Genomic DNA, 15,401 nt, shown 5'->3' on the forward strand with positions numbered 1-15,401 from the left:
TTCCTCATCTCCAAAACCTCACTGCCCAGGTGTGTCCCGGGTTTAATCTCAGACCTTCGTTTCTCTATACATATCATTTTGGTGATCTCATTTTGTTTCATGGCTTTAAACGCCATCAACATGCCAAAAACATGCAAATTTTAAAAAGCCCAGAGGTCTCCGCTTAACTTCAGAATCATATATCCAGCTGCCCAAACAACATTTACCTCCACATGAAGTATAACAGGCATCTTAAGTATCAGCCAAAACAGCTATTGTTTCCCTCAAGTCCACTTCACTCGGTTTTCCCCTTCATGGTATTCACCTTGTACATTAGCCATTACTCAGCACAATGCCTTCCATACAATGAATTCTGAAAAAATATTTGTTGAAAAAAAAATTTGTTGAACAAAAGAAGCAAGCTATCTCTTAAATATGTCTTTTCTTCAACACTGATTATAATGATTTCAAGCTAGAAGGAATTCAAATACACAAACTCATCACTAGATGGAAAGGAATGTGTCACCACCATCTCCTGGTTTTTCTACTACTTCTTGCCAGCTCCTCCTCCTCTTAAATGTTGGAATTCCTCTGTGATAGGCCTTCTTCTCATCTTACTATTAAATACATTTGACCCTCCAACAACACAGGTTTAAGCTGTGCGGGTCCACTTATATGTGGATATTCTTCAATAAATATGTACTACAGTACTAAACAGTCGAACCCACAGATACAGAGGACTGACTGTAAAATTATAGGCAGATTTTCAACTGCTTGGGGGGTCAGCACCCTTAACCCCTGCATTATTCAGGGGTCAACTGTACTTTCAACTTCTACCATGGCAACATTTACAACCATATGCTAAAGTCTCCTGAATCTCGATCTCCAGCCCAGGCATCAGAAGGTAAACATCAGACCTATCAAACTACGTCTATTCCACATGTTAACTTGGCTATCTCATCATATTCACCTTAATTACCCCAAAAGATAACTCACCTCCTCCTTTATCCCTCCAAATTGTTTTCTTTGGTCCTATCCCAGGAAATAGCACCACCATCCACACTGCTAGAATAGCCAGAAAACTGAGAATCATCCTTGACTTCTTCCTTTGAACTCCCACATCAAAGCTATCTTTTCGGTCCACTTAGTTTACATCATTAATATCCTTTTATTGCATCCACTTATTTCCATTTCCATGGCTACCACTAAAGTTCAAACCACCACATTATCTCACTTGTCCTATAGCGATGATCTTTTATTTGGTTTCCAGCATCCACTCTAGCCTATCTATTCTTGACACTAGAAAAAGTTATTTTTTAACTCAAATCTGATCTTATGAATTCTCTGTTTAAAACTCTTTCATGATTTCCTATAACCTTTAGAATAAAATAAAAAATATTTAACATGGTCTACAAGGTTTTCAGAATCTAGTTGTGGTAGGCAGCCTCTAAAATGGTCCCCAATGGGTGCTGGTTCAAGATGACAACATAGGAGGAAGCTGAACACACCTCCTCCCACAGACACACCGAATCTACAGCTACATATAGAACAATTTGCTCTGAAAGAAACCCCCAAACTAGCTGAGTGACTCCTCCACATCAGACAAAGGAGGAAAAACCCACATCAAAACAAGTAGGAGAGGCTGAGACAAAATTTTCCCATAAACCACACCTCTGGTGTGGAGACCCAGTATTGGGAGCGAACTCACAACCCTGAGCTTCTCCCTGAGGAGCAAAGGGCTTGAACCCCACACTGGGCACCCCAACTTTAAAGACTTGTACCTGAGAGGTGAACCCCAAAACATCTAACTTAGAAAGCCAATGGAGCTTGTGTTCATGAGACCCACAAGGCTATAGCAAACTGAGAAACAATTCTTTAAGGGCTCATGCATACTCACCCATCCCAGAGCCCAACACAGAGACAGTCAACTGAAAAGCACCCAGACTTTCTGTGAAAGACACTTATTTGCTTATCTTATCTTCAGCCAGAGAAGCAGGTATCTAATTTAACACACAGTAATCATTTCCAGAGATCTCAGAGGGTGGGCACTATCAAAGCACTCTTGCTTTGCCATGCTCCAGGTAACCAGTATCTCCCCCAAAAGCGTCTGTGCATACTTTTGGTGCTCCGGTTTTTGCAGCTGCCACCAGGGGACACCCCCTGTTCGCTTGACTCTGGTGGCCAATGAGGCTTATGTTCATGAGTTTCACAGAACTGTAACAAACAGAAAAACAGTTCTAAAGTGGCTAACTCCCCACCCCCACAGGGCACAGTACACTAAGTTCCCTACATACGAACATTCAAGTTGAGAACTTTCAAAGATTTGAACATGCGTTCTCATGTCCAATCATGTAAGTTAGTTCACATGTCTGGCGTACATTGTCATGTGTGAGCATCCTCTACAAGTGGTTGTGCTTTTGTGTATTTTACTATACAGTACTGTACACAATACAGTAGTACAGGATCTTTATTTCAAGCCGAGGATGTCCAGAAGCAAGTGTAAAAGCAGCAGTGATGTACCTGGTACTGCTAAGAAGCGCCAAGCGATAACAATGGAAACAAAAGTGAAAATAATTGAGAGAGTGGAGCGAGGCAAAAAAATTGTAGACATCACTCATTCTTATAACCCGAATGGTTCAACCATTGGCACAATTCTAAAGAACAAGGACAAGATCGTGGAATATGTGAAGTCCACTGTGCCGATGATGTCAACAATAATATCGAAGAAGCGTGGAAAAGTGATGGAGGAGATGGAGAAACTTCTCAGTGTGTGTACGCAGGATCAGCATCAGCGCTGAGTCTCGTTAAGCTTAATGCTGATTCAAAGAAATGTAAAAGTCTTTATGAAGACTTGAAGAAGAAACATGGCAAAGAACCACAGGGCACATCTTTTAATGCCAGCCATGGCTGGTTTCATTGGTTCAAGTCTAGAGCCAACTTTCACAACGTAAAAGTAAGTGGTGAGGCAAAGGGTGCAGATACGGTAGCTGCCCAGGAATTTCCTGAAATGCTTTGAGAAATTACTGATGAAGGTACATATTTACCCAAGCAGGTTTTTAACGTGGATGAGACAGGACTGTACTGGAAGAGGATACCAGACCGAAATTACATCAGTAAGGAGGAAAAGTTGATGCCAGATTATAATGCAACAAAAGATAGGCTAACTCTGTTGTTTGGTGGCAATGCTTCCAGCGATATGAAGCTGAAGCCTCTCTTAGTTTATCATTCAGAGAACACAAGAGCCCTTAAAAATATGGCCAAGGGCTCTCTTCCTGTTGTATGGAAGAGTAACCCCAAAGTCTAGGTTACACAGGCCATTTTCCAGGATTGGTTTTTCCACCATTTTATCCCAGAGGTAGAGAAATATTGCTTGGAGAAGGATGTCCCATTCAACATTCTTCTGTTGCTCGACAATGCTCCAGGCCACCCCCCATTCATGGGTGACTTTCATCCCAAAATCAAAGTAGTGCATCTGCCACCAAATACTACATCACTCATCCAACCTGTGGACCAGGGAGTTACAGCGACTTTCAAGAAACATTATCTACATCACACTTTTTGTCAGGCAGTAAAGGTGCGTGATCAATCAGGAACAACCTTGTGACAATTTTGGAAGGACTATACATCTACAAGGCCATAAAAAATACTGACTTTGCTTGGCATGAGGTTACAGCCGTCACCATGAATGGGGTTTGGAAGAACTTTTGCCTACAGTTTGTTCATGGTTTTCATGGATTTGAGAAGGTGGATGAGGAGTCCAAAGAGGTCTTCAGAAACTTAGTGACCCTCAGTGAGAAGCTGGAGCTAGATCTGCAAGAGGACAACTTCACTGAACTCCTTGCTGTGCAACACAAGGAGGTTACTAATGAAGACCTGATGGAATTGGGAGGCCCAGAGGAAGGACAAAGAGAGACAAAAGGAATAAAAGAAATAACTAAAGAACCTAAGAGATTCACAACGCAGGAAATGGCAAAGGGGTTTTCTTTATTTGAGGAGGCACTGTTAGTTTTTGAGGCACAGGACCCAAATGTAGAATGGTACACAAAGGTTGCAGCAGCTGTTCGGAATGCAATCCAGTGCTACTGTGTCATCTATGACGAGAAAAAAAAGAGCTACTACCCAGACATCACTGAACTGTTCTTTCAGGAGGGTAGATAGACTTGAATCCAGCAAGGAACCAGAACCTGTGCCATTAATGGCAGGCATGAGTGAAACTGCAGCTTGCCCTCTGTCTCCTGTTGCCGATGATTCTTCAGCTCTACCATCTCCCACCTCCTCTCCCTCCTTCAGTCAGTAACTCTTCTTGCCTGTTCACTTGATGCCAGCCCCTGTATGCCAGCTGTTGTACTGTACTACTGTATTTTTCAAGGTACTGTAGTGTAAGATTAAAAATGTTTTCTTTATTTTTTGTGTTTGTTTTTTATGTATTATTTGTGTAAAAAGTATTATAAATCTATTACAGTACACTACTATGTAGTCGATTGTGTTAGTTGGATACCTAGGCTAAGTTTGGTGGACTTACGAACAAATTGAACTGATGAATGTGCTCTCAGAACAGAACTTGTTCGTATGTAGGGGACTTACTGTACAGAGAAAACAGACTGAAATGCACCTCCAGGCTTTCTGTGACAGAGGCCTATTAGCTTATCTTCATAGCTAGGCCTAAATGGAAGGTCGCTAATTAAATACACATATTAGGGGCCAATTACAATCCTTTCCAATTATAAAACCTCAGAAAAAGACCTTAATAAAATGGAAACCAGTGATTTACCTGATAAAGTGTTCAAAATAAGCCACAAAGATGTTCACTGAGCTCAGAGGAAGAATGATGAACAAAGTGAGAATTTCAACAAAGGAACAGAAAATATAAGAAAGTACCAAACAGTAATCATAGAGCTGAAGAATACAATAACTGAAATGAAAAATACAACAGAGCGGTTCAACAGCAGACTAGAAGAAGTGGAAGAAAGTATCAGTGAACTTGAAGACAGAGCAATGGAACTCATCCAATCAGAGCAGCACAAAGGAAAAAAAAAAGAATAAAGAAGAGTGAAGATAGCTTAAGGGACTTAAGGGACAACATCAAACAGACCAATATTTGTATTATAAGTGTCCCAGAAGAAGAAGAGAAAGGGGCGGAAAACTTATTTGAAGAAACAGTGGCTGAAAACTTCCCTAATCCAGGGAAGAAAACAGACATCCAGATCCAGGAAGCCCAGAGAATTCAAAAAAAGATGAATCCAAAGAGACCCACACCAAGACACATGAAAATTAAAGAGTCAAGACAAGCAGGGAACCTTAAAAGCAGCAAGAGAAAAGCAACGTGTTACATACAAGGGATTTCCCTCCCACCTCAAGACTTATCAGCAGATATTTCAGCAGAAACTTTGCAGGCAGGAAGGGAGTTAGGCACAATATATTTAAAGTCCTGAAAGGAAAAACTGCCAACTAAGAACACTCTACCTGGTAAAGTTGTCCTTCAGAATTGAAGGAGAGATTAACAGTTTTCCAGACAAGCAAAACAAGAAGTTTATCATCACTAGAATGGTCTTACAAGAAACCTTAAAGGGACTTCCTTAATTTGAAATGAAAGGGTGCTGATTAGTAACAGGAAAACATATGAAAGTACAAATCTCACCAGTAAAGATAAATACATATGAAAATTGGGAAAATCTAATGTTGTAAAGGTGGTGAGTTAATTGACTATAAAGCTAGTAGTAAAAATAATTTGTTAACAGACACACAAAATAAAAAGAAATAAACTGCAGCATCAAAAACATAAAATGCGGGGGGAGGGGAGAAGTAAAAACATACAGCTTTAGAATGCATTCAAATTTAAGTTGCTATCAACTTAAAGTAGACTGTTAAAACTCTAAGATGTTTTATGTAAGCCTCACGGTAACCACAAAGCAAAAACCTATAGGAGGGGCTTCCCTGGTGGCACAGTGGTTAAGAATCTGCCTGCCAATGCATGGGACACGGGTTCAAGCCCTGGTCTGGGAAGATCCCACATGCCGCAGAGCAACTAAGCCCATGTGCCACAACTACTGAGCCTGCGCTCTAAAGCCTGCGAGCCACAACTACTGAGCCCGCGTGCCACAACTACTGAAGCCCGCATGCCTAGAGCCCATGCTCTATAACAAGAAAGCCACCGCAATAAGAAGCCTGTGTACCGCAACGAAGAGTAGCCCCCGCTCGCAACAACTAGAAAAAGCCCGTGCACAGCAACAAAGACCCGACACAACCAAAAATAAATAAAAGAAAATAAATAAATTAAAAAAAAACTATAGGAGATATGCCAAAGAGAAAGAGAAAAGAATAAGCATTCCACTTCAGAAAATAAACAAATCACAAAGGAAGAGAGCAAAAAAAGAAAGGAACAAAAGAATTACAAAACAACCAAAAAACAATTAACAAAATGGCAATAGTAAATCCATACCTATCAGTAATTACTTTAAATGTAAATGGACCAAATTCTCCAATCAAAAGACACAGAGTGGTTGAATAGATTAAAAAAAAAAAGAAAAAAACAGACTCAACTATATGCTGCCTACAACAGAAACAATTCAGCTTTAAGGACACACAAAGACTGAAAATAAAGAATGAAGGGATGGAAAAAATATTCCATGCAAATGGAAACCAAAAGGAAGTTGGGGTAGCTGTGTCAAACAAAACAGACATTAAGACAAAGAGTGTAATAAGAAGCAAAGAATGTCATTATATGACGATATAACGTTTGTAAACATGCATCCAACATAGAAGGACCTAAATATATAAAGCAATTATCAACAGACCTAACGACAGAAATAGATGGCAATACAATAACAGTAAGGGACTTCAATACCCCACTTTCATCAATGGATAGATCATCCAGAAAGAAAATCAATAAGGAAAACACTGGCCTCAAACAACATGTTTAACCAGATGGACTTAATGGGCATATATAGAACATTCCATCCCAAAGCAACAGAATATACAAGCGTACATGAAACATTCTCCAGGACAGATCATAATGTTAGGTCACAAAATAAGTCTTAATAAATTTAAGAAGATTAAAATCATATCAAGCATTTTTTCTAACCACAATGGTATGAAACTAGAAATCAATTACAAGAAGAAAATTCACATATATATGAAGATTAAACAACATGCTACTGTACAACCAATGCTTCAAAGAAGAAATGAAGAGAAATTTTTTAAAAAACACCTTGAAAAAACTGAAAATGGCAATACAGCATACCAAAATCTGTAGGATATAGCAAAAGCAGTTCTAAGAGGGAAGTTCATAGTGATAAATGCCTATGTTAACAAACATGAAAGATTTCAATTCAACAACTCACTTTACACCTCAAGGAGCTAGGAAAAAAGAAAAAAGAAAAAGAAAAACAAACAAAACCCAAAACTAGCAGAAGGAAGGAAATAACTAAAATCAGAGGGGGAACAAATGAAATAGAGACTAAAAAGACAAGAGAAATGATCAATAAAACAAAGACGTGGGTTTTTTGTTTTTTTTTTTTTAAGGTACACAAAATAGACAAACATTTAGCTAGATTCACCAAGTAAAAAAGAGAAGACTCAAATAAATAAAATTATAAATGAAAGAGGAGACAGCACAACCAATACCACAGAAGTACAAAGGACCATAAGAGTCTACTATGAACAATTATACACCGACAAATTGAACAACCTAGAAGAAATGGATAAATTCCTACTAACATACAACCTACCAAGACTGTATCATGAAGAAATAGAAAATCTGAACAGACCAATTACCAATTAAGGCAATTGAATCAGTAATCAAAAGCCTCCCAACAAAGAATGGCCTAGGACTAGATGGATTCACTGGTGAATTCTATCAAACATTTAAGGAATGAATACCAATGCTTCTCAAACTCTTTCAAAAATAGAAGAGGAAAAACTTCCAAACTCATTTTATGAGGCTAGCATTACCCTAATACCAAAGTCAGAAAAGAACATTACAAGAAAAAAAAAGTACAGGCCAATATCCCTGATGAACATAGATGCAAAAATCTTCAACAGAATTAGCAAATGAAATTCAATAATACATTAAAAGAATCATAAGCCAAGATCAAGTGGGATTTATTTTAGGGATGCAAGGATGGTTCAACATCTGCAAATCAATCTGATTCACCACATTAACAAAATGAATGCCAAAAGTCATATGATCATCTCAATAGATGCAGAAAAAGCATTTGTCAAAATTCAATATCTATTTATGATAAAGTTCTGAACAAAGTGGGTACAGAGGGAATGTACCTCAATGTAATAAAGGCCATAAATGACAAACCCATGGCTAACATCACAGTCAATGGTGAAAAGTTGAAAGCTTCTCCTCTAAGATGAGAAACAAGACAAGGATACCCTCTCTTGCCACTTTTATTCAGTATAGTATTGGAAGTCCTAGCCAGAGCAATTAGGCAAGAAAAAAAAAAAAGGTGTGGGGCATACAAATTGGAAAAGAAGTAAAAGTATCAGTATATGCAGATGACATGATGGCATACACAGAAAACCCTAAAGACTCCACAAAAAAACTGTTAGAAATAATATATGAACTAAGTAAAGTTGCAGCATATAAAATCAATATACAAAAAATGTTTTTTATATGCTAATAACAAACTATCAAAAATAGAAGTTAAGAAAATAATCCCATTTACAGTTATGCCAAAAAGAATAAAACACCTAGGAATAAATTTAACCAAGGAGGTGAAAGACCTGTACACTGAAAACTATAAGACACTGATGAAAGAAATTGAAGAGAACATAATGGAAAGATATTCCATGCTCATGGTTTAGAGGAATTAATATTGTTAAAAGGCCCATACTACCCAAAGCAATCTGCAGGTTCAGTTCCCTATAAAAATTCCAATGGTGTTTTTCACAGAAATAGAACAATCCTAAAATTTGTATGGAATTACAAAAGACCCCAAATAGCCAAAGCAATCCAGAGAAAAAAAGAGCAAAGCTGGAGGCACCATGCTCCCTGATTTCAAACTAAATTATAAACTTATAGTGATCAAAACAGTATGGTATTCACATTAAAAAAAGACACATAGATCAATGCAACAGAATAGAGAGCCCAGAAATAACCCCACGCCTATGTTGTCAGTAATTATTGACAAAGGAGTCAAGAATATATAACGGGGAAAGGACAGTCTTTTTGGTGTTGGGAAAACTGGACAGCCACATGCAAAAGAATAAAACTGGACCACTACCTTATACTCCATACACAAAAATTAACTCAAAATGGATTAAAGACTTCATTGTAAGACCTGAAACCATAAAACTCCTAGAAGGAAACATAGGGGTAAGCTCCACGACACTGGTCTTAGCAATGACTTTGAATTTGACACCAAAAACAACGGCAACAAAAGCAAAAACAAACAAGTGGGACTTCATCAAACTGAAATGTTTCTGCACAGCAAAGGAAACAATGAACAAAATGAAAAGGCAACCTACCGAAAGGGAAAAAATATTTGCAAATCATATATCTGATAAGGGGTTAGTAACTAAAATATATTAAGAACTCATACAACTCAACAGCAAAAAAACAAACATCCAATTAAAAAAATGGGTAGAGGATCTGAAGAAACATTTTTCCAAAGAAGACATACAGAGAGCCAAGAGGTACATGAAAAGGTACTCAACATCACTAATCACCAGGGAAATGCAAATCAGAACCATAATGAAATCTCACCTCACACCTGTTAGAATGGCCATTATCAAAAAGACAAGATATAACCAGTGCTGGAGAGGATTTGAGAAAAGGGCACTCTTGTGCGCCATTGTTGGTAATGTAAATTGGTGCAGCCACTATGGAAAACAGTACGGTGGTTCTTCCAAAAATTGAAAATAGAACGTCAATATGATCCACTGATTCCACTTCTGGGTATTTATCCAAAGGAAACAAAAACACTAACTTGAAAAAATATATGCACCCCATGTTGCACTGCAATATTATTTACAATGGCCAAGACATGAAAGCAACCTAAGTGTCCATCAATGAATGAACAACAACAAAATGATACACACACACACAAAATGGAATATTATTTAACCATTGGAAAAAAAAGAATTCTTGCCATTTGCAACAACATGGACCTTGAGGGCATTAGGCTAAGTGAAATAAATGAGAGAGAAAAAGACAAATACAGTATGATCTAACTATATGTGGAATCTAAAAAAAAAAAAATCCAAACTCATATACAAGAGCTTGGTGGTTGCCAGAGGCAAGGGAAGAGGGGCTGGGGGTGTGTGGAAGAGATGGGTGAAATGGGTGAAGGTGGACAAACTTCCAGTTATAAAATAAATACATCTTGAGGATATAATGTACAGCACAGTGACTATAATTAATAATAATGTATTGTATATTTGAAAGTTGCTGAGAGAATAAATCTTAAAAGTTCTCATCACCAGAAAAAAAACTGTAACTATGTGTGGAGATTGATATTAACTAGCCTTACTGTGGTGATCATTTCACAATATATACAAACACAAATACTGAATCATTATGTTGTACACCTGAAACTAATACATGTCAATTATCTCTCAATTTAAAAATAAATAAAATAAAATGGCCCTCAATGAGCCCTGCTTTCTGATATTCACTCCCTTGTGCAATCCCCTCCCCTTAAATGTAGACTGAACTTTCTGACTCCCTTGTAAGAAACAGAATATGCAGAAGTGAAAAGATGTTACTTCTAAGATTAGGTTATAAAAAGACTGTGGCTTCCATCTTTGATACTCACTCTCTCATGTGTTCCTTCTGACTGCATGCCTGCCATGGGGGAATCTAGCTGCTGTGTCATGAGGCAGCCCTGAGAAGAAGCCCTCCTGGTGAGTAACAAAGGCCTGCCTACAGGCACATGATGAGCTTGGAAGCAGAACTTTCCCTTTACCCTCAAGTTGAGCCTTCGCACGAGCCCTTAGCAACTGAACAGGCTGATTCAACCTTATGAGAGATCTTCAGCTAGAGGCACCCAGGTAAACCTCATGTGGATTCCTAATCAACAGAAACCACGAGATAATAAACGTTTGTTGCTTTAAGACATTATGTTTTGTGATAATTTGTTATCAATAATAAACTGGTACTTGCCTAACTTTTCAGCCTTGGTTTATTTCAGTTTACTCTTCCACTCCAGGCTTCAGTCATACTTTCAGTTCCTCAAAAATGCCACCTTTTCTTACCTCAAAGCCTCATGCTACTCTCTATAGGCATATTCTTTTGTCCTCATCTTCCCTTTATCAAGTGTTTATATCACATCTCTAACTGCTTACACACTTCCCCTTTTCCCTTTAAGATCAGGTTAGGTGTAATTTTGCTTCCCTTTTCCTAACACTTAGCATTCATTACATTTACTCAATAACTACCTTTCCTTCTGTCAGATCAGTGAGAAAAGGGTTGTTTCTCACGTTCATTATACCCCCAGAGCTTAGAATAGTCTTGCTCATAGTAAGCACTCAGTACAAATTTGCTGAAAAATAAACGTTCAGAGATGAGTGCTTTGTAGTATAGACTACAAATTGAAAAAGACAGAAAAATGAAGTCTGAATTACTCAAAAGTAGCCCCCAATCTCTGCAAACCCCTGGGGAATAAATACCTCAAACTCAACTTATTGACATCAAGCAGGGAGGAAGGTCTAGGAAACAGAAAAACAGAAATGATAAGGCTATGAAAACACATGAAAAATTGGAAATCTGGTAATAATAAATAGTTCCACCTCTCTAAAAATTCAATATACTTAAGAGGGAGGAAAGAATTTTCATTATTGCCTTTGGCTTAGGACAGAGTTTTACTACCTACAAATCTCTCTAGTATCTCGTGATTGTGATTTTTTTCTGTCCTTTTCTATCTTGCTTCTCTAGTTTTCAGTTTTTTAGCACAATGGCCATATGCAGCTCATGTGCTCTGTAGATACTCGGAGTATCTGGAGATACATCTTTCTAGCTGTGTGGCTTGGATACATTATTTAACCTTATTTCAATTTCCTCTTCTAAAAAAATGGATAAAATAACAGTTCTTATTTCATAGGGTGCATGGAAACATTTCAGTACACAACTAAATCAGGTAATGCTTAACACAATGCCTGGTTATAGTAAGCCTTCAATAAATGTTATTATCTAATAATAGTGGATCATTCCACTAAAATGAAATTTTTAACTCACCAAAGCTCTAATTTGGAAACTTGAGGCTAGTTTCATACTTAGTACTCCTCCCATCCCTCTGCTCATATCATCTAACCCATCTGGCTATAAGCTCTTCCAAGGAAAGGGATCAAGCCTTACTGTCTTTCAACCCTCCCCCACCCCACAACTCTGAACACATAGCAGGCAGTCAAAAATGTATATTTAAAATAATTTAAAATAATGAAGCACCTAGTTCAAATGATATATATCCAATGCACACCCTCACCCTTCAATCCCCTTTCAGAGATAAACCTAGGCCAATCAGTCTAACAGAAATGCGAAAATTGGGATGACAATCTAACATCCCAACATCCTTCCTTAACGTTATGCAGATGAAAACAAGAAACTCAAAAATAGTTTTCAAACCTAAATAGTGCATAAATCTCTGGTTCTGAGCCGTAGGAACTTTCAAAATCACACAGCAAACTTCTCAAAGTGCGGTAGACTGACAGCCTCAGGTGCTATTACCATATCTGGCCGTCACCGAAAGCTAAAATTATCTCACAGAGGTCAAGGTCTTTCTCCCCTACAGTTCTCCTTGCATTTACACAGGAAAGACAGGCGTGAGGCAGATTCTCCGGAGTGACGGGAGGGGCTGGGGGGGGGCTCACTCCTCCTCCTCCGACCCCAGTTTTCAGAGAGGAACTGGGCTTGCGAAAGGGAGAGGACCTGTCCGTCGCGGTCACCGGGAGAGCTCCAGGCACACCAGGCCCCGAACTGCTTCCTCAGTTCACCACATACCCTAAGGTGACGCGGGGCCACCGAGCCTGAAGAAGGAAGGGGCCGCCGGAGCCCAGCCGGTAGGGGAGAAAAGCGGGAGCCAGGACGGCGAGAGTACCTCAGCGCCGCGGAGTCGCCAAAGAACGCACTGCTCCCGGCTGCCAGCAGCACCCGTCGGGAGCCGAGGTCCCGGGGCGGCGCTACGTCCCAAAGGAAGGGAGCGCCAGAGTCGCAAGGATAGCGCCATGATCCGCGGCTCCCAAGCCTGACCCCTCACCGCTTTGCCTGCTACGAAGCGGGGCGGAGCGAAAAGCGCCCCTGTCTCTCCACAAAGAGCAGCGTCGGCCGGCTTCCGGCCCCGCTCCTCTTCCTCTCCGCAGCTTCCGGTCCACGGTTTCTGGGGGCGGGAAATACCTCGATTGGGTGGGACTTAGTGGCCTTGCTGCGCCTGCGCCGAGTGGACTGGGGAAGGCAGATAGCGCCCTTCGAGCTGCTGCCTATTGGCCGTCCTGGGGGGTCTGTTTTGGCTTTTGCTCAAGGATAGATCACCAGAACAGACTTGAAAGCGCTGAAATAGACCCAAGAATTTCCGTATGCAAGCAAATAATGATTTGTTATTTATAATTCTCTGGTGCCTTCAAAGGTGGGGAGAATCCTGGTACTGGAGGGTACTTTTAGGAAATAAACGCTTGTTAGAATTAAACTGTTCTACATAAGGAAGGGAATGGAAGAGGTTGAGAGACTGGAGGGGGAGTTTCTCGGGGAGAAGGGAGAAGCCAGAGACGGGCAAAGAATGACCAGCCCACAGTGATCCAACAAGAAAGACTAGGGAGAGGAGGCCTCTTGACAGAAGGTTGATGGCGTTGTATGCTTTGGGATGTGTCGTATAAAACCCCTGGCTTCCCCTCAGAATATTCAGTAAGGTCGGTATTGCTTTTTCACTGGACTGGAATTCTTTTGGAGGGGATGAAGAGGTTTTGAATCCTACTTCAGAGTTGATGTGGGAGAAAACACAAGCTGCAAACCTACTATATGGATTATATGAAATTTTTTTATGGGCAATAAGGGAAGATAGTTATAGTTTTTAAAAAATTAGGTTACATTTATGTAGTACTTTCAATACTATGTAGTGAATTAACAAACACTTTTATTTCATTTGATCTTCCCAACGACCTTGTGAAGTAAGTGGTATCCCAAGTTAATAAACAAGTGAACTATAGCTCAAAGAGATTTATTAACCAAGGTTACCGAGCTGGTAGGTATTGGTAGAAGACTAGAATCCATGTCTTCTAACAATAAGTCCAATGCTTCTTCTATTGATTGCTCCTTCCACCACTTCCCGTTAAATCAACCATATTTCTTTAGGATTACATCAGTGATATCCCTATTTTCTTTGTTTTTAACATGTATTTTAAAAGATATATAGATCCTCTTCCAAACTTTCTTTTTTTACATATTTCTACTGGTAGTTTTCTCAGTATTGCTAAATAATATGTTTATACCACTGAATGTCATCATAATCCTGAGACTGAGTTTCTGATATTTCACCCAGGGTAAAATTTTAATTAAAATTTTCATTTTGAAAAACAATTTAGATCCTTAGGAAAGTTGCAGGAAATCCCATATATTCTTCACCTAGATTCATCCATTGTTAACATACTGCCACATTTTCCTTATCTTTCTTTACATATACTACATATAATATGCATATTCTATTCCTATTATTATTTTCTGTTGTTGAACCTTTTTAGAATAGATTACAGATATCATGACTCTTCATGCCCAGAAACAAAGACGTTCTCTTATTTAGTCCCAGTACAGTTACCAAATTCAGGAAGTTGAAATTGATAGAATACTATTATTTAATATAAAAGTTTTGCTTATTGTCCCAATGCTGTCCTTTATAACAACCATTTTTTCCCTAACTCGTATCAAATCCTGATTATGTGTTGCATTTGATTGTCCTGTTTCTTTAGTCTCTTTAAGTCTGTAATATTTCTCTCTTGGCTCCAGGCACAGTATCTTTTCTTGCCTCCCATGAGCCTCAGACTTCCCTATGTGATATTCTTTCTTTCAGGATTCCTTCCCATTTCACTACCTTAGCACTCTCCCCCTTCCCCCTACCCCACTCCACTATTCCTGACCTAGCTAATTCCTATTCATCTTTCAGCTCTCAGTCCAAATGTTACTTCCTCAGAGAAATTTTTCTTGATTCCCCTTAATATATTTTCATTTTCTTTATAGCTCTAAGCACATTTTATAATTTCATTTTTATATTTGTGATTATTTGTCAATCGAGTATATTTTAGAGGTAGAGTTGATAAGAATTAGTATTGTGTGCCTTCACTGTACTATAAACTCAATGACATGTCTGCTTTTGCCTATAACAGGGCCTGGCACAATTTCTTCATTCACTAATGAAATATATTTTGCTTATCTATAATATGCCTGGTATTCTTCTAGATGTGAATTCCTAGTGGAGTATCTATTCCAGTTG

General features: G+C 38.9%; 1 protein-coding gene across 3 annotated transcripts in view; it reads right to left on the minus strand.

Moving 5' to 3' along the window:
* The window catches only part of RMDN1 (regulator of microtubule dynamics 1), a 36,422-nt gene extending 23,149 nt beyond the window's left edge, over positions 1 to 13,273 (minus strand). For 2 of the 3 annotated variants that reach the window (XM_061171477.1, XM_061171475.1), the window contains exon 1: positions 13,023 to 13,273. In XM_061171477.1, the coding sequence (XP_061027460.1) occupies positions 13,023 to 13,151 (129 nt within the window). In that variant the 5' untranslated portion in view covers positions 13,152 to 13,273. Of the gene's footprint in view, positions 1 to 206; positions 353 to 13,022 lie in introns of all 3 variants that reach the window. The other variant, XM_061171476.1, reaches the window with a different exon arrangement.
* Positions 13,274 to 15,401: the final 2,128 nt, after the last annotated feature.

Source organism: Eubalaena glacialis, chromosome 17 (assembly GCF_028564815.1).
Source record: "Eubalaena glacialis isolate mEubGla1 chromosome 17, mEubGla1.1.hap2.+ XY, whole genome shotgun sequence".
In the NCBI taxonomy this organism is placed as follows: Eukaryota; Metazoa; Chordata; class Mammalia; order Artiodactyla; family Balaenidae; genus Eubalaena; species Eubalaena glacialis.